Source organism: Carcharhinus amblyrhynchos, chromosome 19 (assembly GCF_965287045.1).
Source record: "Carcharhinus amblyrhynchos chromosome 19, sCarAmb.v2.hapA, whole genome shotgun sequence".
NCBI classification, from domain to species: Eukaryota; Metazoa; Chordata; class Chondrichthyes; order Carcharhiniformes; family Carcharhinidae; genus Carcharhinus; species Carcharhinus amblyrhynchos.
The window spans coordinates 34,079,978-34,106,418 of record NC_137342.1 but is presented as its reverse complement, the minus strand read 5'-3'; the positions used below and the strand labels follow the sequence as shown (position 1 = coordinate 34,106,418).

Below are 26,441 nucleotides of genomic sequence, written 5' to 3'. Positions count from 1 at the left end.
CACGCCCTGACTCCCCAAAGTTTATCCACCATCCACAGGCACAACTCAGGAACGTGATGGAATACTCTCCATTTGCCTGGACAAGTGAAGTTGCAACAATGTGCAAGAAATTGACACCATCCAGGACAAAATAGCCCATTTGATTGACACTCCATTACCACTTCAAACATTTAGTCTCTCCATCAGTGACGCATAGTGGCAGCAGTGTCTACCATGTATAAAATGCACTGCAGCAACTCATCAATGCTTCTCCAACAGCACATTCTAAACTCACAACTTCTGCCACCTAAAAGGACAAAGGCAGAAAACACATGGGAACACCACCATCTGCATAAGACCACAAGACGTTGGAGCAAAAATAAACCATTCAGCCCACTGAGTCTGCTTTACTGTTCAATGAGATTGTGACTGATCTGACACCTCCACTTTCCTGCCTTATCCCCAGTACCTTTGATTTCTTTACTGATTAAAAATCTGTGTTCAAGCCACATATCAGCCTGACTTGAAAATATATCACCGTTCCTTCAATCTCGCTAGGTCAAAATCCTGGAACTTCCCCCTCTGACATCATTGTGGGTGTACCTTCAACTCAGGGACTGCAGGGTTCCAGAAGGCAGTTTACCATCACCTCTGAAGGGCAACTAGGGATGGGCAACAGAAATGTTTCACATGCCTAGCCATTGAAACCCACATTCCGTGAAATAATTTTTATTTTAAATAAATGATTAAAGTTTCCTCTACGCTGTTCTACCAAACACACAGAACATAGAACATTACAGTGCAGGACAGCCCCTCCAGCCCTGATGTTGCGCTGACTTTTGAAACCAATCTAAAGCCCATCTAACCTACAGTATTCCAATATCATCCACATGTTTATCCAATGACCATTTAAATGCCCTTAATGTTGGCGATCCACTACTGGTGCAGGCAGAGCATTCCACGCCCTTACTACTCTCTAAATAAAGAGCCTACCTCTGACATCTGTCCTATATCTATCACCCCTCAATTTGAAGCTATGTCCCCTCCTGCTAGCCATCACCATCTGAGAAAAAAGGCTCCCACGGGCCACCCTATCTAATCCACTGATCATCTTGTATGCCTCTATTAAGTCACCTCTTAACTTTCTTCTCTCTAACGAAAACAGCCTCAAGTCCCTCAGCCTTTCCTCATAAGATCTTCCCACCATACCAGGCAACAGTCTGGTAAATCTCCTCTGCACCCTTTCCAATGCTTCTACATCCTTCCTATAATGCGGCAACTAGAACTGTATGCAATACTCTAAAGCGTCCGCACCAGAGTTTTGTACAGTTGCAACATGACCTCATGCCTCTGAGACTCAGTCCCTGTACCAGTAAAAGCTAGCACACTGTACACCTTCTTAACAACCTATTAACCCGGGTGCCAACTTTCAAGGACTCCGAGATCTCTCTGCTCATCCACACTACCAAGTAACGTACCACTTCTAGTGTTGCCACAGAGCAGAATGGAGAGATGCAGTGGGTGGGTGGGTGGGGAGGGCTGGAGATTGCAACGGGCCAGGAGTGACAGGCTGCATCAGGCCATGGGGGTACAGAGAGCCCGGGTTGCAAGGGTCACGGAGTTGGCCAGCGATCAAGCTGGCCATCAAGTGGGAGGCCATCAACACTGTCAGATCGGCGCATGCACAATGGCCCGCTCACTGCTATGCAGCCATCCTCTTCAGCATGGATAGGCCCCGCCCCCTGTGATTTAATAATATTCACGCTGGTGGCCTCTGTGGTGCACAGAGCATGGGGGATTCTTCTCTGAACTCCTACTGAAAAAATCCAGTGTAAATTACTCCGTTTTATACGTGAATTCAACACTTCAAATTTTTTTGGGAGAATTCCGCCCTCACCAATGAAATATGGATGAACTCACTGGACATAAGTGAAGTTTCAAATTCTAATAAATTTGAGCTATGCATTTGAAATGCATGGAGCATCCATTTCCCCTATTAGTCTCTGGAGAGTTATTCTCTATGTGAAGAGCTTGGAGCTGTCCGTATCCAGAAACTAATTTGATTGTTAGAAGCCTGGGCCTCTGTCTAATCAAAACTCATCACATGCAAGAACAATTAGGAGCAAATTAAAGTTTACCCAACAATCCCTGAAATAATTATGGTTTAATAAAGGAAGGGTGAAGTGATACACTACATATTTTCAATTACCATCTGAGAGTGAATGATCATTATGATCACTGGGAGCCCAGGATAACGGTTAACTCAATCAATAACAACTTCTCATCTTTGGTTTCTCTTCTCCCAAGGTCCTGCTCTTGCTACAACAATTTTCTTTTGCTGTTTTTGCAATGACGGTGAGTGACACAGGCAAGGATAGTCTCTCATTGAAACACTGAAGTCCTTGTGGTGATTATGCTGCCATATTGGGCCTAAGTAGAAATTTGTAGGATATTGCCATGGTGATGAAAGAATGGAGATAGATGTCCACATTAGTGGCTTGGAGGGGTAATTTGGAGGTAACAGCGCTCCCACAATATTGTTGCTCTTGTTCAATTCAGTGGCAGAAAGGAAGAAAGAAGTAAGGAACACTTCATATGGCACAGTTCATGACATCCAGATATCTTGAAGTGTTTTCAAACCAATTAAGTACTTTTTGAAATGTAGCCACTGTGATGTAATTTAGCATACACAGCATCAAATCTGTGCTCAGCAAACTCCTACAAACACCAATGTGATAATGACCAGATAATCCGTTTGTTATGATGTTGATCGAAAGAAAATGACATGGGGATAATACCCGTGCTCTACTTTGAAGTAATATCATGGGATCTTTTACATCCACCCAAACAATCAGATGGGGCTTTGCATTAACATCTCATTGAAAAGGCAGCACCTAAAGCAACGTAATGCTCCTTCAGTACTGTCCTAGTTGACAGGGCTTCCCAAGCCCCTCCTGGTGTGTTCAATGATGAGCATGGTGGCAGAATATGAATTTACAGAGGGATCTTCTGCTGGTTTCTCTCACAGAGGGTTGGAAAACCTCATTTGCATCCTGTTAATGAGATGCAGCTGAAGGCCCATCATGCAAGAGGAAATACATTTCTACAACATGGCATGCAGATATTGGGACTCATTCCAACAGTGCCTGGTACTGCCTTCAGAGTTCAGGATGGAGGCCGCCTACAACCCTGGACCTTGAAATACCACCGCGATGGGTTGGGTGTGCATCTGCAGGTGGACCTTCCAGGTTTGGTGTCCTGCAAAGCGTTCATCTTTCAGCCTCAGATCCATCTTCATTCTCAAATAGTCCATCTTCCAGGCTCACAAGTGCTCTCGAGATCTTTCTTCATTTTCAGCTTCTTTCTTCAATGTGGGTCAGTGATGTTGAACGCCTTTTCAATGTAGCACCTGGACACAATGGCAGCTACATGTCATCCAGACCTGCTCCTCCACTGAACTTGGCGAACAACAGTTGGGTACAAAATTAAAGAAGCCAGAGTCTGAGGATTTGGAATATTTTTCGACAGGCTGCTAGTGGGAAACATTCCTATACCTGCCACAGCACAGTCTTAAATGGGAGAGTTCCGCCCAGCATAGATTTTGTGCTCAAGTTCAGGAATGCGACATGAACCCAGAACCCTTGAATTCAGAGGAAAGTGTGCTACCAACTTGATGTCATAAACTTGGTGAGTTGATAAAATGGAAACCATAGTACAGTCTGGTCTGATTCGGAGAGGGGTGAATATTAAGTCCAGAGATAGACTAAGCAATCACACACACTTCTCTGGCTTGGATATTCCCACTGAAACCAGAATCTCTCTCGTGGTGCTGCTTATCATGTGAGAGCTTTGAATGAACATCTCAGCAGCAAGTTCCACTGCAGAGATCACACGACCAGCAACTGGACTGACACCCATCATTAGATTGCTAACAGGAATTGCTGGATAGTAGATAAGTGAAGGATAACACAGTCTGCTTTTCTTCATGCCTGAACTCAGCAGAAGTAAGGATAGCTGATTCCTGTGCTCCTCAACACTTTTCTCCCTTTAATTAAGTCTCCATAATAAAATTGCAGTCAACCCTTCAAAATGGCAGACTGTGCAATCTGATACCTGGACCAGTCAGGAGGTTGGCTGGGACTTGTGCAGTTCAGGGCTTGATCTAATATCGCTATGTTTAATGGCTGGCACGATGGCACAGTGGTTTGCACTGCTGTCTCACAGAGCCAGGGATCTGGGGTCAATTCCAGCCTTGGATGACTATATTTTGTGAAGTTTGCATGTTCTCCCTGTGTCTATGTGGGTTTCCTCTGGGTGTTCCAGTTTCCTCTCACAATCCAAAGATGTGCAGCTTAGGTGGATGGGTCATTCTAAATTGCCTCTCAGTGTCCAAAGATGTATAGTTTAGGGGGGGGTGAGCGGCATAAATATGTGGGGTTACAGGGATAAGGCCTAGGTGGGATGCTCTGTCAGAGAGTTAGTGCAGACTCGATGGATTGAATGGCCTCTTTCTGCACTATAGGGATTCAATGATTCTAAGGTAGAAAAGGATTTACACAGTTGCATGGAGTGACAGAGAAAAGGTTACAGGGGATAGTATCTAATTTGCGTTAGATAATTTGAAATTTGCATAACATATATGAGGTAGGTGGTTTGCATGCTTTACAAGGGACAATAGTTTATATGGATAATTTATATGGATTGATGAAGAATTGATTAAATTGGCTTATCATTATGGCAGATTTGCACAATGGACAGATGCACACCACCCCATCACACACTGTTTCATGGGACAATGAGAAGGGAATTTTACATTCCTGCAACCAGTGTTGTACCCATGTGAAAGTGTTTAGTGGGACATTTAGAGGAAGTGCATAGGTATGATAGCAGAGTGAATATGTTAGTTTGAGACATTTACAACAGAAGGAGTTCCAGATCATGACCACTCGCTGTGTAAAAATATTCTTCCTTGCATTTTCCTGTCCAAGATGTCTGTCTTCTAGTCCTATGTAGGTACCATCAGCTATTGGGAAGAGTTATTTCCTAGAATACTTACCTCAGCCTGTTACAATCGTACACATCTATTAAATCAAAATGTGGATCAGTAATCCAGAGACCTGGCTAATAATCTGGAGACTGGAATTTAAAACTCAATTTTGCAACTGTCATCATGGTTCACCTCAATAAACCCACATTTATCCCCTCTGTTCATGAAACTTCACCTCATCACCAAACTGCTCTTCCCCTCCAAGATCTCCCCCTCCCAAATTGTGCCTATCTTTATGGGAATATCATTGAATCCTTCCAGTTAGGTTTCTGTCCTACCACAGTATTGCAAGGGCCCTATCACAGTCACAAATGATATTCTATGTTACTGTGATTGGGGTAAATTGTCCCTTGTCATACTTCTCAATTTACCTGCAGCCATTGAAGTGGTTAAATACACCTTCCTCCAATGTCCAGCTGGGTGGGTCTGACTTTGATTGGTTTCATTCTCATTTCTCATTCACACACCGTTACATCTGGGAGCCCCCTAGAATCTATTCTTGGCCATGTCTCATTTCTCCTCCTGCAACACATACTCTATCTGCCCTGGGTGTACTTCGATAGGACAGTTTTTGTTTCCTGTGAAATGAGGCTTAATAATGAAGTTAAAGCTTAACTGTTGCCTCACAGTGCCGAGGACCCAGGTTCGATTCTAGCCTTGGGTAGAATGTAAAAGCCCAATTCTACAATTCTGTGTAGAATTGGCACAGTCTTCCTATGTCTGCATGGGTTTCTTCCGGGTGCTCCAGTTTCCTCCCACACTCTAAAGATATGTAGGTTAGATGAACTGCTTCTTGTGTCTCAAGATGTGTAGGTTAGGGGGATTCGTGGGATAAATTCATGGGGTTATGGGGACAGGGCGGAGGGTAGGCCTAGGTAGAATACTCTGTCAGCGAGTTGGTGCAGACTCGATAGGCCGAATGACCTCCTTCTGCACTGTAGGGTTCTATGATTCATTGATGAAATAGAATGAATGAAGCTGTCTGCAGTGTATTGAGATTGTGGCTGCTTTTGCACGTAGTAACCAATTCAAACAAAATCAGGGCTGAGTGGCATTCAAGCACAAATTTCACCGAAGTACAAGGTAAACAATAATTAGCCAACAGCTGTTCATAATTCTTCTGCCTGAAGCCAAAGAGCAGGTATTGGGTCCTAATATAGGAATCTCAGTGAGCGTATAGCACTGACTGGCAGATACTTCACTGAGCATGTTTCAAGCTGGCTGGCTTGTTTTCATTTTATTCAGCCTTCATGTAAAAGCCCAGACACTGAACTGAGAGGAAAGGTCCCACGGCTCAACCCAACCTCCTCCTTCTCAAAGGATCACTGCATTGATGTACATTCTAGCCTAGTTCCTCCAGCCAGAGATTAGATCGAAGGATTGATTTATTGAGCTCAGTCATAAACTGTTTCTCCATGTCACTCAGCACCACATTAGGATGTCATTCTGTTTCACTCAGCACAGTATCATACCGTCCGGCTGCATCACCTAATAATGCACAGGGCTGTATGCCTTTGTCAATTACTACAGCACCACACCATTGCATTGTGTCACTCATCCTGAGTGAGAGGTCAGGGATCTTGGCCTAATGTCTCATTGAAGAGGTGACACCTCCAACAGTGTCTTAGTGGTTCAGTATTTCTCTGGGAACATCAATGTGGATTATGTGCTGGAATTAGATTTAAAAACATAACTATCTGACACAGGGGAAGAACGGAACCATGACAGACAACTTAATAGGACACCATCAAAGGATTTACTTTGGATAGTTTGGAATGAGCCTCCATGAAGACTTTGTAATTTAAAGTCTCTGTGAATTAAGAGTTATATTTGCAACATCACTGTCTGAAAACATAAAGCAATGGAGTAATGAGCAGTTGATTTTCACTGAATATTTTCTCTTAGCACAAAGATGAAAGGACTTTAACTGAAGGCTCAAAATGTGTTTCTTTGCCTGTGTCTAAGCACCAAAATAAAATATTAATTATATGTGATTTATTATGAATGCAGTCATAAGATTAAAAGGAATAATTTAATTATTTCTGCAGCAAACAGGAGATTTTCACACTTTAAGAATGAACAAGGTGTCATCAGGCTTCAAGACAGTAAATTAAAGTGAATGAATTGTGAAACGTGAGTTGTTTCCTTAGGGATACGATGATTCTTCCACTGGAGGGTTTGGAAGGGGGAGCTTGAAACATTCATAAGCCTGTTTGGGTCAATTTGTCTTTGCTCAATGACTATCACTTGTACAAGTCTTCAAATACAAATTGCACGTACACTGTCTGCTCGCAATAAATACAAATTGCATGTACACTATCTGCTCGCAATAAAAAATATACAAAGTGTTTGAACAAAAATACCTTAAACTGTAGAGGAATGTTGTGAGGTAAGTCGCTGATGTTTGAGGGAAGACTTCAGATGAATTAAGGAATAAATCAGGCTTTTAAACTCTTTTGTTCGTGGTATTGCCCTATGTGAAAGAATGGATTTTTTTTTATTTCTCTAACCTGCTGAACAACATGTCACAAATGGAAGAGGTCTGCACCATTCTCCACTCCAATCTCATCTTTGAAAATTGTCAATATTTTCAGTGTTCAGGCTCATACATGATGAATGGCCATTGCCACATTGTTCTGTTGGGGTCATTAATGCATATGTACTTTAGTGAGAAAATAACACTTTCAGAATTGGGAGGAGTCTGAAAAGCACATGCTTTCTACATATCAACCAAAAGGCTAAAAATTGGAGTAGACCAGAAAACAAATGTGAAGTTTAACTTAAGTTCCTGCTGTTTTCTAATTTAAATAAACCATAAATAAGTCAAATATACCCGACTAAAAGCCAACCTGCACCTCATAAAGGAGAGATACGTTCTGGCTGCAGCAGAACCTCAAACCGATTATAGAAAAGTCTCTGACTAGAAACAATAACGAAAATGACACAATGGGTCAAACAGCATGCTCCCAAGATTGTCAAATATAGCACCGAAAGCATTTGGTGTAGGAAATGAACAGGTGACAGAGGTCCTCTTGCCTCAGGGGGCCAACAGGCTTACAAGCAGACATTATGAAGGCAATGAAACCAGAAATGCACCCAACTGAGGTGCCACAAGAAGTTCAATGATATGACACAAGTGGTCAAGATCAGTGACTGCATCTTAAAGTACCATAGTCTTACAAACGGGATACTAGCTTACACACTAACCGATTTCACCTTATCTCCTATATTCAATTATCAACATTCTCTACGAAGTAACACACATACTTACATTTATACCTTCAACTTACCCTCATGCACTTGGCACTCTACGAGCCTCACACTCGCATCTCAAAAATACCACTAGCTAATCACCCAAACATATTGCACCACATTTACTGACACATTTTCCTCCCTCTTGTCAGAAAAGATAGCCCAGGATTGGAAGGGGTAGTACCTAACAGGTGGAGTATAAGCTTGGCTGTACGTCACTCTCCCAAGGAGGTGGCGGTTCTGGCCATATATGAGGCCATGAATAGCAGCAGGACAAAAGCCATAGGAGATGTCAGTGTGTTTCTATCTAATCCACCCTCTTACCTTCCCTTCTTCCCATGATCTCCTCTGATTAACAACCTGCAATTATAATGTGAGCATGTGTCTTTTGCTCCACTCGTTACCCAACTCTTGCTTCACCACAATCCTACATCCTTGTGCCTTTATCATTTCAGACACTCAAGAAATAGTACTTGCAAGAGCAATTTGAAATGCTAGCAAAGTGGTAATATTACTGGATCTGTAATCTAGAAGTCTGGATCGATAATTCAGAGGTGACATGGCAGCAGGGCGAATTGAAATTCAATTAATTAAAGTAATCTAGAATAAAAAAACTAGTCTCAGTAATGGTGACAATGACTGTTGTAAAAACCCATCTGGTTTACTGGTATTCTTTAGGGAAACGGTAATCTTTACTGTTCTTGCCTAACTTGGCCCACGTGACGCAAAACTCTCAACAATTCCCAGCAAGTTATTCAGTTGTCTTCATCTGCTATGGAAAAATCTAATAAAAAAAAAAGCTCTGCAGGTGTTTGAAGTTTGAAATAAAAACAGATAATGCTGGAAATATTTACTAGGTCAGGTAGTATTTATGAAAAGAAACAGAGTATTGGGTTGGATTTTCCAATAGTTCACACCAGCAGAATCTTCTAGTCCTGCCAACAGTGCACCCCGCCACAGGTTTTGCAGAAGTGAGGGGTGTGTTCAATGGGAAGCCCTGTTGACAATCTCGGGACCAGAACATTCCAGTGCTGGCCAATGGCAAGTTGTGCTCTGCTGCGGCCAAATGCACAGCTGATTGCATGGAAAACCCCGCTCAATGTTTCAGTTCAATGATCATCAAAACTGATGAAGGGTTTTCAGCAATTGCTGTTTCTCTTTCTAGTTAGAATAAAATTGGACAGACAAGCCTGCAATGACCTAAGATGAGATACAACAAAGGTACACCCATCCTGGTTGACATTGCAAAGTCCTCTTCACCAACAGGTGGGGCAATGTATGCCAAAATTGAGAGAGCTGTTCCCAACTTAGTACTGCTCCTGCTCGGTCGAAGACCGCAATAAACTACAAAAGGTCATGAACGAAGCCCAATCCATCATTCAAACCTGATTCTGTCTACACTTCACTCTGCCTTAAAAAAGCAGCCAGCATAATGAAGGACCCTCACACCCTGGACATACTCTCTTCCACCTTCTTCCATCAGGAAAAAGATTAAAAAAAGTCTGAGGACACATATCAACCAACTGAAGAACAGCTTCCTCCCTGCTGTCATCACTTTTGAATTTGCCTACCCCGCATTAAGTTGATCTTTCTCTACACCCTATCTATGACTGTAACACTACATTTTGCACTCTCTCCTTTTCTTCCCTGTGTACTGTATGTTTTGTCTGTTTAGCATGCAAGAAAGAATATTTTTCACTGGAACCAACACATGTCACAATAATAAATCAGATCAAAACAGATGAATCAAGCGACAGCCTAACATAGTCACACTCACAGAATCATATCTCACAATCAATGTCCCAGACTGAGGTTGGGGCATTGTGCTATGCCATTTGTAAAAGAAACAAGAACAAGAAGGCAAAGATTTAAAGCGATTTTCAAAAGAAGTGATGTGAGTAAAAACCTTTTCATGCAGTGAGTGATTCAGTTCTGGAATGCATTGCCTGAAAGTGTGATGGAGGCATGTTTAATTTAGGCATTCAAGGGGGTATTACATGATTAATTGAATAGAAACAATATGCAGGAATATGGGGAAAAGGTTGGGAAATGGCATTAAGTTATGATGCTCATTTTGGAAAGTTGGGGAAGACATGATAGACCAAATGGCTCCTCTTGCACCATGACAATTCTGTGATTCTATATATATAGTTGGGAAAAAGCGGACCCGGAAGTCCACAACATTGAGTCCAGGCCCCATGAGGTCTCAGCTCAAATATGGGCAAGAAAATCTGCTGATTACCACCTAACGTCTTCCCTCAATTGATAAGTTAGTACTCCTCCAAGTTGAATACCTTTTGGAAAAGCCACTGAGGTTTGCAAGGGTACAGAATGCAATCTAGGTGGGAGACCTCAATGTTCATCAAAAGTGGCTCAGAGGCATTTCTGACCAAGTTCTGTAGGACATAGCTGCCTGATCGGACTGGTGATGAGGAAAATAAACACGAAAGGAAAAACCAACCTAAAATCCTCACTAATCGACCTGTCACAGATGCACTTGCTCAGGACGCTAATGGTAGTAGTGACCACTACACAGTCCTTGTGAAGGCAAAGCCCCCTTCTTCACAATGAGGATATGCTCCATCATGCTATGTGGCACCACGCCTGTGCTAAACAGATAGATTTAGGACTGATCTGGCACCTAAAAACGTGACATTCATGAAGTGGTGGGGGCCATTACCACTAACCAGTATAAATCATGGTCCCAGATGTCCCTTATTCTGCCATTACTATCAAACCAAGAGGGAGAATTCAGCAAAAGATAACTTCAAAAGCAGCAAGGGAAATGTCAAGGTTCTAGAGCAGAGCAATATTTGTGTAATAATGAAACAAGGTGGGTCAGAAAAGGACAGTGAGGGTAACAAAGATAATAGGACACGAACAATAAAAGTGGCATCAGGAAAAAATAGGAAAAAGTCAAATCTAAAGGCACTATATCTGAATGTATGAAGCATTCACAGCAAAATGGAAAAGTTAATAGCACAGGTGGAAATGCATAGGTTTGATCCAACAATCAATCTGGAGATGTGTTTGCAGATGACCAAAGTTGGGAACTAAATATCCTCCAATACTTAACTTCTCGAAACAAAAGGCAAAATGAAAAATGCGTAGCTGATGGAATTAAGACAGCAGAGGATAAGCGTTTTAGCTCATAAAATCAAGAAATAGGATTAGTTTAGACAAAGCTAAGAAATAGCAAGGTGCAGAAAACATTGATGGGAGTTGTTTATAAGATCCCCAATAGTAGCAGGGGTGTAGGACAAAATATAAATCAAGTTAGAGTTGCATATACTAAGGATAATATAGCAATCGTGGGGGGCATTAATATTCATACACAATGGGGAAACAAAATGTACATTAATAGTTTGGTGACTGAGTTCATGAAATTTTGCAAGATAGTTTCCTAGTCGTGAATGTTGAGGAACCAACAAGGGAGCAAGCTTTTTTGGATCTTGGACTGGGCAATGGGTAGAAGTTAATTAACCTTCTAGTGAAGGGGCTTCCAGGAAGAGTGACCATAACATGACTGAATTTTATACTGAGACTGCCGCTTGCTACTTGGTAAGGTTTCCTTCTATTGTCTTCTACCAGGGGATTTTCATAGAAGAGTATTAAATTAAAAGCTGATGCATTCAGAGCGGCTAAAAATAGTGGGCAATTAGTAGATTGGGAAAGATTTAAAAATCAACAAAGAATGACTAAGAAGGTGATAAAGAAAGGAAAGATAGAGTATGAAGCTAAACTAGCTCTAAATATAAAAAATGACAGTAAAAGTTTTTACAAATATAGAAAGAAGAAGAGGCTGGCTAGAGTGAATGTTGGACTCTTGGAGGATGAGAGGGGGGATTTAGTGGTGGGTGATGAGGAAATGGCTGAGGCTTTAAATAAGTTTTTTGCCTTGGTCTTCACAGAGGAGGACACAAATAGTTTGCCGGATATTAAAGATAGAAGGGTGATAGGAGATGAGGGCCTAAATGTGATTACTATCACTAGAGAGGTAGTGCTTGATAGACTAATGGGACTGAAGGTGGACTAGTCCCCAGGACCGGATGGAGTGCATCCCAGGGTTCTGAAAGAAAAGGCAGAGGTGATAGCGGATGCCTTAGTAATTATTTATCAAAATTCACTGGACTCCAGGGAAGTGCTGGAAGATTGGAAAACGGCTAATGTTACGCCGTTGTTTAGAAAAGGTAGCAGACAAAAGGCAGGGAATTATAGGCTGGTTAGTTTAACGTCTGTAGTTAGAAAAATACTAGAATCCGTCATCAAAGGAGAAATAGTGAGGCACCTAGAAAAGAATGGTTTGATCAAGCAGACGCAGCACGGATTCGTTAAGGGGAAGTCGTGTTTGATGAATTTATTGGATTTCTATGAGGATGTGACTAGTGCGGTAGACAGAGGGGAACCAGTGGATGTGGTGTTCTTAGATTTCCAAAAGGCGTTTGATAAGGTGCCTCACAAAAGGTAGCTACAGAAGGATGGGTGCATGGAGTTGGGGGTAAGGTGTTAGCGTGGATAGAGGATTGGCTGTCTAATAGGAAGCAGAGAATTGGCATCAATGGGTGCTATTCTGGTTGGCAGTTGGTGACTACTGGACTGCCGCAGGGATCGGTGCTGGGGCCTCAACTGTTCACCATTTATATAGATGATCTGGAGGAGGGGGCTGAGTGTAGAGTGACGAAATTTGCTGATGACATGAAGATGAGTGGAAAAGCAAATTGCATGGAGGGTGTGAAAAGTCTGCAGAGAGATCTGGATAGGCTGAGCGAGTGGGTGAGGACCTGGCAGATGGAGTATAATGTTAGCAAGTGCGAGGTTATCCACTTTGGCAGAAATAAAAGGCGAAAAGCTGCAGCATGCTACAGTGCAGAGGGGCCTGGGGGTCCTTGTGCACAAGTTGCAAAAACCCAGCCCACAGGTGATCAAGAAGGCAAATGGAATGTTGGCCTTTATAGCGAGGGGGATAGAATATAAAAGTAGGGAGGTCTTGCTGCAACTGTACAGGGTACTGGTGAGGCCACAGCTGGAGTACTGATCGCCGCACTTGCGGAAGGATATATTGGCCTTGGAGGGAGTGCAGAGAAGGTTCACTAGGCTGATACTGGAGATGAGGGGGTTAGCCTATGAAGAGAGACTAAATAGACTGAGTCTGTGTTCGTTGGAGTTTAGAAGGCTGAGGGGGGATCTTATAGAGACGTACAAGATAATGAAGGGGATAGATAGGGTAGAAGTAGAGAGATTCTTCCCGCTTAGAAAGCATAGCAGGACTAGAGGGCACAGCCTCTAGATAAGGGGGGGGGGGGGGGACAGTTTAGATCGGAGTTGAGGAGGAACTTCTTCACTCAAAGGGTGGTGAATCTCTGGAATTCTCTGCCCGTTGAAGTGGTAGAGGCTACCTCGCTGAATATATTTAAGTCACGGGTAGATAGGTTTCTGATAGACACGGGAATTAAGGGTTATGGAGAGAAAGCGGAAAAGTGGAATTGATCCACTTCAGATTAACCATGATCTTATTGAATGGCGGAGCAGGCTCGAAGGGCTAGATGGCCTACTCCTGCTCCTATTTCTTATGTTCTTATGCACAATTACTGCAGTTAACAATCACATTAATTTAAAACGTTCCACATATTTTCCTTAACTGAATCCTTAGAGGGTGCTCCTGTTTCCTCCCATAATTCAAATATGTGCGGGTTGGGGGGATTGGCCCTTAGTTTCAGGGGGATTAGCAAGGTAAATCGTGGGTTTACAGGGCCTGGGTGGGGATTGTAATCGGGGCAAGCTCGATGGGCCAAATGGCCTCCTTCTGCATTGGAGGATTCAATGATTCTGTTAAAGTTTGTGGAAAGTTGTTCCATTGTTAATTGTTCTTGGGAAAAAAGTGTTTTTTTGGAGACGATGTATTAGCATGGATTGAAGATTAATTACTCGACAGAAAACAGAGTAGGAATAAATAAAACATTTTTTGATTTATCAGACTGAAACTAATGGGGTAACTCTGACTACACTCTCAACCACCAGCCTGAACCAACTATTATCTTATCCAGCTGCCACCTCACCCACATACCACTTCACCCACCTACCACCTCTATAATTGCTATCTCATTCACTTGCAACCACATCCACTCCCCCACTTTGCACTCTGTCCATTTATTACCTCACCCACCTACACCCAATTAATTTACCCACTTTTTCACCTCACCCATTTAGCCACCTCATCCACCCTACCCACTTACCTGACTCATGTGCCCACCCTACCCACTCACTCATGCGTCACTTACCCATTCACTCATTAGCATTCATACTAGACCTCTAAATTTACTGTAAGGCAGTAAAAAGGGATTGTATCCTGTCTTCCGCAACTCTATTCTGCTGTGATGGAGATCTCTGAGGAATGCTGCACTCTGCATTTCTGGGAAAGCCAAATTCAGAAGATGCCAGAAGAAATGTGGAGAAGCGTTGAATCAGGGTAATGTTTGAGCAATCTGACAATGATTACCACTCCTCATAAGATGTAGACAGCTGCATTCAACCCATATTGTACCTGTTTTGGGATTGTTTGATGGCACAATGTAGAGGCATTTCTACTTTGTACCTAACCCATGGCCTGCCCAACAAAGAAGTGTTTGATGGAATAGTGTGGAGACAGCTTTATTCTGTATCTCACAGAAACTACATCTGGAAGAGATATTGAAACAGAAAAATGTTCTATGCCCCAGCCTCAAAATCCCAGGCCTTGATAGCAACAAAATTCACTAAAGCTATGTTGCTCACTTGAAATTTTATTGCATACTTTCCTAAGTAATTGCATTACAATCACTGCAAAGCAATACATGTAACTTTCATGGCTATCAAAGCATAATGGAACCACATCTCTATTTAAAAATTAAATCAATAGGAAGGACAAGTAAATCAGCAGGAAAACATTGAGGCAGTCATCCCATCTTGTATGATGAAGGGCGACCTGGAGAACTGCCATTATATATCCAATTACAAGACAAATGATCACAGACTCCCCCTCCTCTTTCCCCCTCTGTTCTTCTGCTGCTAAATCTGGTAACAGTTTTCTTGTATATGTCTGCCAAAGAGGCAGGTGGTTTGTGGATTTCTGACAGGGGTTCTTACGTGAGTGTGCTAGGTTCAGAATGTGACCGTTTTCAATATTCAAAAAATTATGGTGAAAAATGAAGAAGTAATTTGAAGGACATCACAGAAGTTGAAAACAGGGAAAAAGGGAGAAAATTGGGAAATTATGGTTAGGCGCCAAAGTTTGGGTATAACAGTCTATGACAACACTTTTAAACTAATCTAAAAAAAAACAAAATTAGTAACAAACAGCACCAACAATTTCCACTATACAGGTGACAGGTATGGTATAACTGAAACTATGATGTGGAGATGCCGGCATTTGACTGGAGTAAACACAGTAAGACATCTCACAACACCAGATTAAAGTCCAACAGGTTTATTTGGAAGAAAACGTCACTAGCTTTCAGAGCGCTGCTCGTTCATCAGGTCAGTCGGGGTGGTCTGTTCTGTGTCGGAGGTTGGTGGGACTCCGGGCTGAGGTCAACACATGACAGCGCAGAGTCGCTGAGCACAGACTGATAGCCAAGTTCTGCACACATGAGGATGGCCTCAGCCAGGATCTTGGGTTCAGGTCACACTATTTGTAACCTCCACGGCTTGCCTGGACTTGCAAAATCTCACTATCTGCCCTGTCTGGAGACAATACATATCTCTTTAACCTGTGCTTAACATTCTCTCCACTTGCATTATCTGTAGCATTAAGACTTGATTAGCTGTAAAGACTTGCATTCCAATTATTATTCTGTAAATTGAGTTTGTATCTTTATATGCTCTGTTTGTGAACAGAACTCCCACTCACCTGACAAAGGAGCAGAGCTCTGAAAGCTAGCGTCGTTTGCTACCAAATAAACCTTTGGACTTAACCTGATGTGGTGAGACTTCTTACTTCCTTTGAAATAGGTACAGACAAGGAACACCTGATTAATTTTCAGTTTGAAGCTTCTGAGTTATCAAACTAGGATCACAGCTGGGAATCTACATTTTGAAGAAGTCTCAGTCTGATTTTATTGAGGTTTGTAAGATGAGGAAAGGAGCAGATTGTGTTCCAGGGGACAGTTTATTCTAATTAAGATAGAACATAGAACACTACAGCACAAACAGGCCCTTCGGCCCACGAGTTGCGCCGATCACATCAACACCTACCAATCTATAGACCTATCTATAACCCCCAATCCCATTAAATCCCATATACTTTTCCAGAAGTCTTTTAAAAGACCCCAGCGAGTTCGCCTCCACCACCACTGACGGCAGCCTATTCCATTCACTCACCACCCTCTGAGTGAAAAACTTACCCCTAACATCACTTCTGTACTTGCCTTCCCGCACCTTAAATCTGTGTCCTCTCGTAGATAGGCAAGACAGCATCAATAGTTGCAATTTTAAATTGTGTAAGGTCAGATCTAGGTTAAATAATGGGAAATGGCTCTTTTTCCAGAGATGGTGAACATTTGAAACAGGCTGCTGGCTCAGGCATGGGAGTGAAGTGCCTGAATTTCAATTGCCTGTATGAACAGAGTTTAAGTGCAAACATGCTTGGAAAACAGCACTCCTAGATGATCAGTCTTCTGAAAACTCTTGAGTATGCAGCTATTTTCAAACCAGGAGCGGAGGCTGGGGAAGTAGCAACCCTCTCACCTCCAAGCAGCTGCCTGTACAACTCCTTGAAGAGCTTGTTAACAGGCTGGAGTGGGCCAGAAGGTCATTTTCAAATTACAAATCGGGAAAAGTGAACAGTCTAGATAGTGCCTGTTGGCGTAGAGCTATTGGGAGCAATGATTTGATTTGAATTATTGTTGTCACATGTATTAACATACAAAGAAAAGTATTGTTTCTTGCACACTATAAAAAGCATAGAGAAGGAAACGAGAGGGTGCGGAATGTAGTGTTACAGACATAGCTGGGTGCAGAGAGAGATCAACTTAACGCAAGGTGAGTCCATTCAAAAGTCTGACAGCAGCAGGGAAGAAGCTGTTCTTGAGAGGTTTGGTATGTGACCTCAGACTTTTGTATCTTTCCCCCGATGAAAGAAGGTGGAAGAGAGAATGTCAGGGTGCATGGGATCCTCAATTACGCTGGCTGCTTTGCCGAAGCATCGGGAAGTGTAGACAAAGTCAACGGATGGGAGGATGGTTTCCGTGATGGATTGGGCTACATTCACAACCTTTTGCAGTTCCTTGTGCTCTTGGGCAGAGCAGGAGCCATACCAAGCTGTGATACAACCAGAAGGAATGTTTTCTATGGTGCATCTGTAAAAGTTGGTGAGAGTCGTAGCGGTCATGCCAATTTCCTTATTCTTTTGAGAAAGTAGAGGTGTGTGTGTGTGTGTGTGTGTTGAAGGGGGGTGGGGGAGGAGGAGGAGGTCCAGGACAGGTTGTTGGTCATCAGGACACTTAAAAATTTGAAGCTCTCGACCCTTTCTACTTTGTCCCCATTGATATAGACAGGGGCATGATCTCCTTTATGCTTCCTGAAGTCGATGACAATCTCCTTCATTTTGTTGACATTGAGCAAGAGATTCACCAGATTCTCTATTTCATTCTTCTATGTCTCGTCATTAGCAAACTTGAAAACTGAATTGGAGGGGAGTTTGGCCACACAGTCATAGGTGTATACGGAGTAAGTAAAGTAGGGGGCTGGGAACACCCTACTGATTGTAGTCTGAGTTAGAAAGTTCAGGATCCAGTTGCAAAGGAAGGTGCCGAGACCCAGGCCATGGAGTTTGGAGATGAATTTGGGGGAATAATGGTGTTGAAGGCTGGGCTGTGATCAATAAAAAAAATCTGACATTGGTGTCCTTGTTATCTAGGTGTTCCAGGGTTGAGTGCAGAGCCAGAGAGATGGTGCCTGCTGTGGAACTGTTGTGGCAAACTGTAGTGGATCCAGGTAGTCCGGGAAGCTGGAACTGGTTTGTGCCATGGCTTAGTGAATAAGGAGTATAATAAGGCACACAGACATAAGTGCATAAGGAGTATAGTAAGGGGTTGAGGATACTCCCTTGTGGGGTACCAGTGTTGAGGATAAGCGTGAAGGAGGTGTCATTGTTCATTCTTACAGATTGCGGTCCGTGGGTTAGGAAGTCTAGGATCCAGTCACAGAGGGAAGAGCCAAACCCCAGGCCACTGAGTTTGGAGATGAGTTTTGTTGGGATAATGCTGTTGAGGATGAGCTATAGTCAATGAATAGGAGTCTGATATTTGTGTTCTTATTATCCAGGTGTTCCAGAGTTGAGTGTAGGGGCCAGGAGATGGCGTCAGCTATGTATGTGTTGTGGCAATAGGTGAACATAGTGGATCCAGACAAACTGGAGACCGGAGTTGACACGTGCCATGACTAATCTTTTGAAATATGTTTTGTATCTATGATAGGATACCACATATCTGACCTATGGAGGGAGATTAAATGGGTTGCTCTATAAAGGAGTTGTCAGCATCTGGTTTGTGGAAGTTACATAAGATTTATGATAGAGAAGAAGGTACATCAACTGTGAAAGGAATGTTGAAGGAATGTCATTGCTGGGAGATTCTTTTTTATTCATTGACAAGATGTGGGCATCAATAGCTAGGCCAGCACTTGTTGCCTATCCCTAAATGCCCTCAAGGTGGTGGTCAGCCACCCTCTTGAATTGCTGCAATCAATACGGTATAGGTATTCCCACAGTGCTGTTGGGAAGGGAGTTCCAAGATTTTGACCCAGTGACAGTGAACGAACAGTGATATTATTCCAAGTCAGGATGGTGTGTGACTTGGAGGGGAACTGGATCTTATGTTCCCTCCCAGTGGTTTTGGTGACTGAGGGTTGGGGATCAGGAAGCATTTAGTCGCATGGACACAATTTCCTCCACCATCACACCTGCCCCAGATGGGATGTGATTTTATAATGAGGTGGGCGGGGCCTTGGACAGCAAGCTCACCCTTGTCATATTAAGACACATAAGTGGCTACTAAGAGGGCCTGTTCCTGCCCAGCCTCAATTGTCAGGGCCTCGGGGGGGATGTCATGGAAGTCACTGCAAATGTGGGAGAAAGGTGTGGCAAACTGGCAAACCCTTTCCCAGATGGATTCCTGCTACCCACCCATCAATGGTGATCAGTGGCGGATGAGCTGCCTATGATCTCATAGAATCATAGAAACCCTATAGTGTAGAAAGAGGCTATCTGGCCCATCGAATCTACACCGACCACAATCCCACCCAGGCCCTACCCCCATACCCCTACATATTTACCCGCTAATCCCTCTAATCTACTCTGTGCGCTCTTCTCAAGGTGCTCAGGTCGAGAGCAGGAGCTCGTTCACCTCTCTGCCATCCTTAGAGTCCATGATGACCGAGGAGTGCCTAACCATATCCTCAGCCAACAAGGCACCACATCAGCAATCTGCCTCTAATGCTGCTTTCAGTGATGGGGGGGCAGTAAACCAAGACATGGTACCTGCAAACATAAGCTTGTGGCACAATGAGCATAGCAATGGGTTTGCACAGGTGGCATGTGTTCTTTTGCAAATATCATGCGTCTAAATCAGTTCTTATTTGAAGCTCTCTGTTATTTTCACTTAAATATTATAAAAAGAAATGGAGTCTTTGCTCACTCACCCTGAATGCCCTGTGTAGTCAATGGGTTTTTGCCTCACAGTACCTGGTGAAAGATGTTTGGACAGCACACTTTATTACTGAGGCAGTTGAGGCGACATTGGTCTCATGCCATGGTTACATGTGAGAGGTTTGAGAAGGAGGTGGTGCCCATGGAAGGCAAGCCTTGGCACGCTGAAGCAACACCGCCCTGGTGCCCCAGACTCCCTGAAGGTTCCTTATTTCAGCCTCTTTGACCTTGCCATCTGCCTGCTCGAGCTCTGCATCTGAGTCTTCATTGGAACTGCTCGGCTAGGGTGCAGTTAGTTCTGAAGCAAAAGCCTTCAGTATTAATGCCAGAATATTGTCATAGCCCATAGCCTTTCTATATCCAGTGCCTTCAGCCATTATTGGATATTAAGTGGAGCAAAGAAAATTGACCGAAGTCTGAGTTTGGTAACACTAGCGATGTCAGGACGAAACCGAGCTGGATCATCCACTTGGCACTTATGGTTGAATATGGTTGAAAATCCAATCTTTTGCACGAATGCACTGGGCTTTCTCCATTATTGAGGATGGAGTTATATTGGAGTCTCTTCCTTCTGTGGTTAGCTGTTTAATTTTCCACCTCCTAATCATGACTAAATGGGGCAGGATTGCCAAATTTAGATCTGATCCATTGGAGATAGAATCATTTAGTTCTGGCTATTGCAAGCTGCCTCTAATGTCATGTGTTGTAGTTCCATCAGGTTGACACTTCATTTTGTCGGTATTTGCCACTGCTCCTGGCATGCCTTTTTGCGCTCTTCACTGAATCAGGGTTGATCCCCTGTCTTGTGGCTAATGGAAGAGTGGGGAATATGCCAGGCTATGAGGCTACAGATTGTGGTTGAGTACAATTCTGCTGCTGTTGGTGATGGCCCACAGTGCTGCATGGATGCATGGAACACAATATTCTGGCATTAATACTGAAGGCTTGTGCTTCAGAACTAACTGCACCCTAGCCAAGCAGTTCCAATGAAGACTCAGATGCAGAGTTCAAGCAGGCAGATGGCAAGAACAAAGAGGCTGAAATAAGGGAGTCTGGGGCACCAGGGCGGCGTTGCTTCAGCGTGCCAAGGCTTACCTTCCATGGGCACTGCCTTCTTCTCAAACCTCTCACATGTAACCATGGCATGAGACCAATGTCGCCTCACTGCCTCAGTAATAAAGTGTGCTGTCCAAATATCTTTCACCAGGCATCTTGAGGTCCCGGATCTGTATGAAGTCTGTCCCATTTAGCACTGTGATAATGCCACACAACACTATGGAGGGTATCCACAAAGATTGTGCAGTGATCACTCTTAACCAATATTGTCATGGACGGATGCATCTAAACATGTAGCTTGAGAGGCTGAAGTCAAGTAGTGTTTTCTCTCTTCTCAGTTCCCTCAACATTTTCCACAGACCCAAACTTGTCGTTATGTCCTTCAGGACAAGGCCAGTTTGGTCAGTAGTGGTGCTCCCAAGCAACTCTTGATGATAGTCATTAAAGTCCCCACCCAGAGTATATTCCATGCCCTTGCCACCCTCAGTACTATTTCAAATTGGTGTTCATTATGGAGAAGTACTGACTCATTAGCTGAGGGGGTAGGAAGAGTATGTGGTAATCAGTGGGAGGTTTCCTTGCTGACCTGATGCCACAGACTTTATGGGGTCTACCATCAATGCTGAGGACTCCTGGGGCAACTCAATTTCAACTGTATACCACTATGACACCACCTCTTGTGACTCTGTCCTGCTGGTGGGACAGGAGCACACTGAATGCACTTATCAAATTATTTTTTTTTACAGATGTGCAGTCCATACTTTGCAGTGGACTGGATGTAATTTAGGGAACTTGACTCTGCATCTAAGTTATGCTGTACTTAACCTGGGTGTGCCTGATGGGATAGTGTAGCTTTATCATCTATTTAATGCATGTGATTTTTTTGACTGACCGTGACATAATTGTGGAACTATCAAAGGAGAAACTAATGAAGAATTTCCATAGGGGAAGTTGTTTGAAATGCCAATACAAATCTCTCACTTTGAATGCAGCACTAACATATTTTAAAAAGACCCCTGCCCTACCTCATTGCAGTGTAATTAATTAATAGTGAAGGGTCCTTTCACTTTGTTGTGCAACACAATATATTTCATTCCTGTAGGATATTTACACCTTCAGGAGCTCTTATTGAATCAGCTCAATCGTTAATCCAATCTGTTGATTTTATTAATGAAAACAAGCATACAAAATGTTAAAAGCTTAACACGATGATAGTTCCATGTTTGCATGCATTGCTAATGTGGCACTGAGACAAGCAGATGAAAAGGCCCCAGTGCTGACCCCAAGATGCTGTATGACTCACTGACTGACTCTCTGACCACTTTGATAGTGCAGTCCTGTCACTGTATGAATAACTGACCCTTCTGATGATACAGCTCAATCACTGTTGTCATGCTCAGTGAAGTACTGTCATATTCATAACCTTTAAGGTATGAACTGTATTCAATGTGGACTCTGAAATGAACAATATGCTGCTGCAAAGATGGTCACTGATTGGGCTTCTGTATACAAGAACTAACTCATGTCTCTGGAATGGCATTATAATGTCAAAGCTCCATTAAATAGGAATCTTGGATATGAAATCACTTGTGAAAGTATACTCCTATTGTCTGGGAAACAACAGAAACTAAATTATAATGGTCTCCCAGACTCAGTGAACACAAAACTTAACCAAAGGTGTGTAGCGACCAGTTTATCACAAGCAAATATGAAGGCTGCCATTCACCTCCATTGCAGCAATGGCTTCTAATTTCAAATAATTTCTGTAGATAATAGGAGCATTAATCATTTGGTTACATGATTGAAACTGACTTCAGATAAGACATATTATTTGATTCAATTTATTATTATTTAATATTGTTTCTTGCACACTATACAAAGCATACCATTCATAAAGAGGGAAAGGAGGCTCAGATTGTAGTGTTACAGTCATAGCTAGGCTGTAGAGAAAGATCACCTTAATATGAGGTAGGTCCATTCAAAGTCAAATGGCAGCAGAGAAGAAGCTGTTCTTGAGTTGGTTAGTGCATGATCTTAGACTTTTGCATCTTTATACGATGGATGAAGGTGGAAGAGAACATGTCCGGCTGCATGGGGTCCTTGATTATGCTGGCTGCTTCTCTGAGGCAGCGGGAAGTGTAAGCAGACAGCAGGTTGGTTTGCATAATGGACTGGGCTTCGTTCATGACTCTTTGTAGTTTCTTGTGGTTTTGGACAGGTCAGGAGCCATAGCAAACTGTGATACAACCAGAAAAAATGCTTTCTATGGTACACTTGTAAAAGTTGATGAGAATCATAGTGGACCTGCTGAATTTCCTTAACCTTCTGAGAATGTAGAGGCAGTGGTGGGCTTTCTTAACTATAGCATTGGCATGGAGGGACCAGGACAGGTTGTTTGTGATCTGGACACGTAGAAACTTGAAGTTCTCAACTATTTCCACTTCATCCCTGTTGATATCGAAACGGGAACGTCCTCCACTATGATTCCTGAAGTTGATGAATATCTCCTCCATTTTACTGACAGAGGGAGAGATTATTGTCGTTGCACCATTTTGCCAGATTCTCTATCTCTTTCCTGTATTTTGTCTCATCATTTTTTGAGATCCAACCCACTACAGTGGTGTCAAAAATAAACTTGAAAATCAAGTTGCAAGGGAATTTGGCCACATAGCCATAGGTGCATAAGGAGTTTAGCAGGAGGGCTAAGGACACAGCTTTGCGGGGTAACGGTGTTGAGGATAATTGAGGAGAAGATGTTGTTGCTTATCCTTATTGATTGTGATCTGTGGATTAGGAAGTCTTGGATCCAGTCATAGAGGAAGGAGCCGAACCCTAGACTATGGAGTTTGGAGATGAGTTTTGTCGGAATAATGGTGTTGAAGGCTGAGCTGTAGTCAATAAATAGGAGTCTGATATAAGTGCCTTTGTTATCCAAGTGTTCCAAGATTGAGTGTAGGGTCAGAGATATGGCACCTGCTGTGAACCTGTTGTGATGTTGGGTGGATTGCAGTGGATCCAGGCAATGTGGAAGGTTGGAATTGATCCGTAATCCAAGGGCCAACTGGGGCAATGCAATCTGGAGACAGAAATGGGACTATCCTCCAGTGCAAAGGAAATACTCCTCTCTAATAAAATCTTCTCAAGCAATTGGAGTGGCTAATTTGCCTTCACTTGACAATTTCTATGGAACCTTAGTTACAGCTTCATAGATAAAACCCAGAGACTTCCATTTACGTCAAAGAACCACGAGAGAAAACCCAACAGGTCTGCAATGTTTGTATTTTAACGAACATGATTTGCTTCTTATTAATCAGTTAATAACATGCTTCATCTCTAGAATGTGTGTGTGTGTGTGTGTGTGTGTGTGTGTGTGTGTGTGTGTGTGTGTGTGTGTGTGTGTGTGTGTGTGTTTTGAGAGATTGAATGTTTTCATTGTTTTTACACTTTGGAGATTCTATGAATAAACATTTATCTCTCCATCTATTTTAAATCACCATAAAGCCTATCTCATATCTATTTGATAAAATCACAATACTCAAAAGGTTTAAGACACCTGTCTAAAATGTACACCTTGTTGCAGATAACTAAGAGGTGAAGACCACAGGAAAAAGTTATCCTGTCATCTCTCTCCATCCCTAACGCTGTCACTCACCCCTCATTGCAACACTGTCACTGTGTGGCTCATTGACCCATTAATAATGCGCTCTGTCACTATGTGACTAGCCCCTCAATAGTTTTGCCTCAACACCATTTGATTGATTTCTTGACAGTGTGGCCCGTGACTATTTAATCAACCTCTTTATTGTTTGACTGTGTTACTTTGTGACTGACTCTGGAAAGTAAAGTCCTGCCACTGCGGGTTTGACTGACTGGCTCTTCATTCTGTGAATGATTTGTGCATGGTTCTCCACTGTGTCTCTCTTTAAAAAGGATTCCAAGGTAAGAGTTCTTGCCCTTACACAGAATTAAGATTCAAACTCACCAACATCGGCTTCCTTGTGATTCTTGATAATTTCGGCCAGTTCAAAGTTCCCAGCTATAATGGCAACCTGAAGTAAAGAAAAGGCATGGCAATTGTTACTCAGTAAAGCTTCATTTTAATTGACAATATCAAATCTTGTTTCTTCTTGGCTCAGCACTTATCAAGTTCTGCTACTCAAGGAATCCATCACTTTTCTTTGTGAACTTTGCAACATGTTTTAATTTTCAGATTAGGGCAAATTACACAGGATTTAAGACACAGAAACAGGCCATTCAGCTCCAACCAGCCCATGGTGGGGTTTATGCTCCACTTGAGCTTCCTTCTATTTCTCCTCATTTAAGTCTATAATCCCTTCTCCCTTATATGTTTGTTTTGTTTCCCTCAAATGCATCTATGCTATTAGCTTCAACCACTTCATTGGAAACAATTCAGAGAAGGTTCACTAGATTGATTCCAGAGGTGAGGGGTGAGACTTTCAAAGAGAGATTGGGCAGTTTAGACCTCTACCCCCTGGAGTTAAGAAGACAGGAGACCTAATTGAGGTGTACAAGCTGATAAGGGTGATTGACAAAGTAGATGTGGAAAGGATGCTTCCTCTTTTGGCCATTTTTTGGAATAAGGGATAGCAGATTTAAAACAGAGATAAGGAGAAAATACTACCCCAGAGTGTTCTGGGTGCTAGGATTTTGAGTAGATTTAAAGAAGAGATGGATAGGATTTTAATTAGTAAGGGTTTGGAGGGCTATGATGAATGGGCAGGAAAGTGGAGTTGAGGCCAAGACAAGATCATCCATGATCATATTGAATGGTGGAATAAGTTCGGGAGGCTGAATTGCCTACCCCTCCTCCTAGTTCTTATGATTTTTATGATTCCTATGATAATTGGTTTTGCATTCTCACCACTCTTTAGGTAAGGAAGTTTTTTCTGAATTCTCTATTGGATTTCTTGCCAACTATTTTATATTGATAATGTCTAGTTATGCACTTCCCTTCCAGTAATCCTTGGACTGGATTTTGTGAGGATGATGGAACTTTTGCACACTGATTGGAGAATTGGCAGCGAATCCCTATCAATTCCAAGGGGAAGTCTGACAATATCGGGTGCCCTTCAGGTGCTTAAGTGGCCATCATTAGAGCTGCCCCAGTGATTGAGGTCTCCACCCTCTATGAAGATCGGACTGATTACTCACTGCCGAAAAGGCCAAAATTAAAATTGGCCAAGTGACAGGAAATAGAAAGCAGTGATAAATTGTTGTTTTTCAGATCGAAGAAAGGTTTCTCATGGAGTTCCCCAGGGTCAGTGTTGGAACACTTACTCTTCCTGATATATATTAATGATCTAGACTGTGGAGGTCAGGGCATGATTTCAGAATTTGTAGATGATGTTCAGATTGGAAACATTATCCAACTGTGAGGGGGATAGTCTTGAACTTTAAAAGGACACA

At 42.7% G+C, this 26,441-nt stretch overlaps 1 protein-coding gene across 1 annotated transcript in view; it reads right to left on the bottom strand.

Annotated features, from left to right (window-relative positions):
* Positions 1 to 26,441, bottom strand: part of shank3a (SH3 and multiple ankyrin repeat domains 3a) — an 823,427-nt gene that overhangs the window by 490,013 nt on the left and 306,973 nt on the right. The window contains exon 9 of the mRNA XM_080207556.1: positions 24,997 to 25,063. Within this exon, the coding sequence (XP_080063682.1) occupies positions 24,997 to 25,063 (67 nt within the window). The remainder of the gene's footprint in view (positions 1 to 24,996; positions 25,064 to 26,441) is intronic.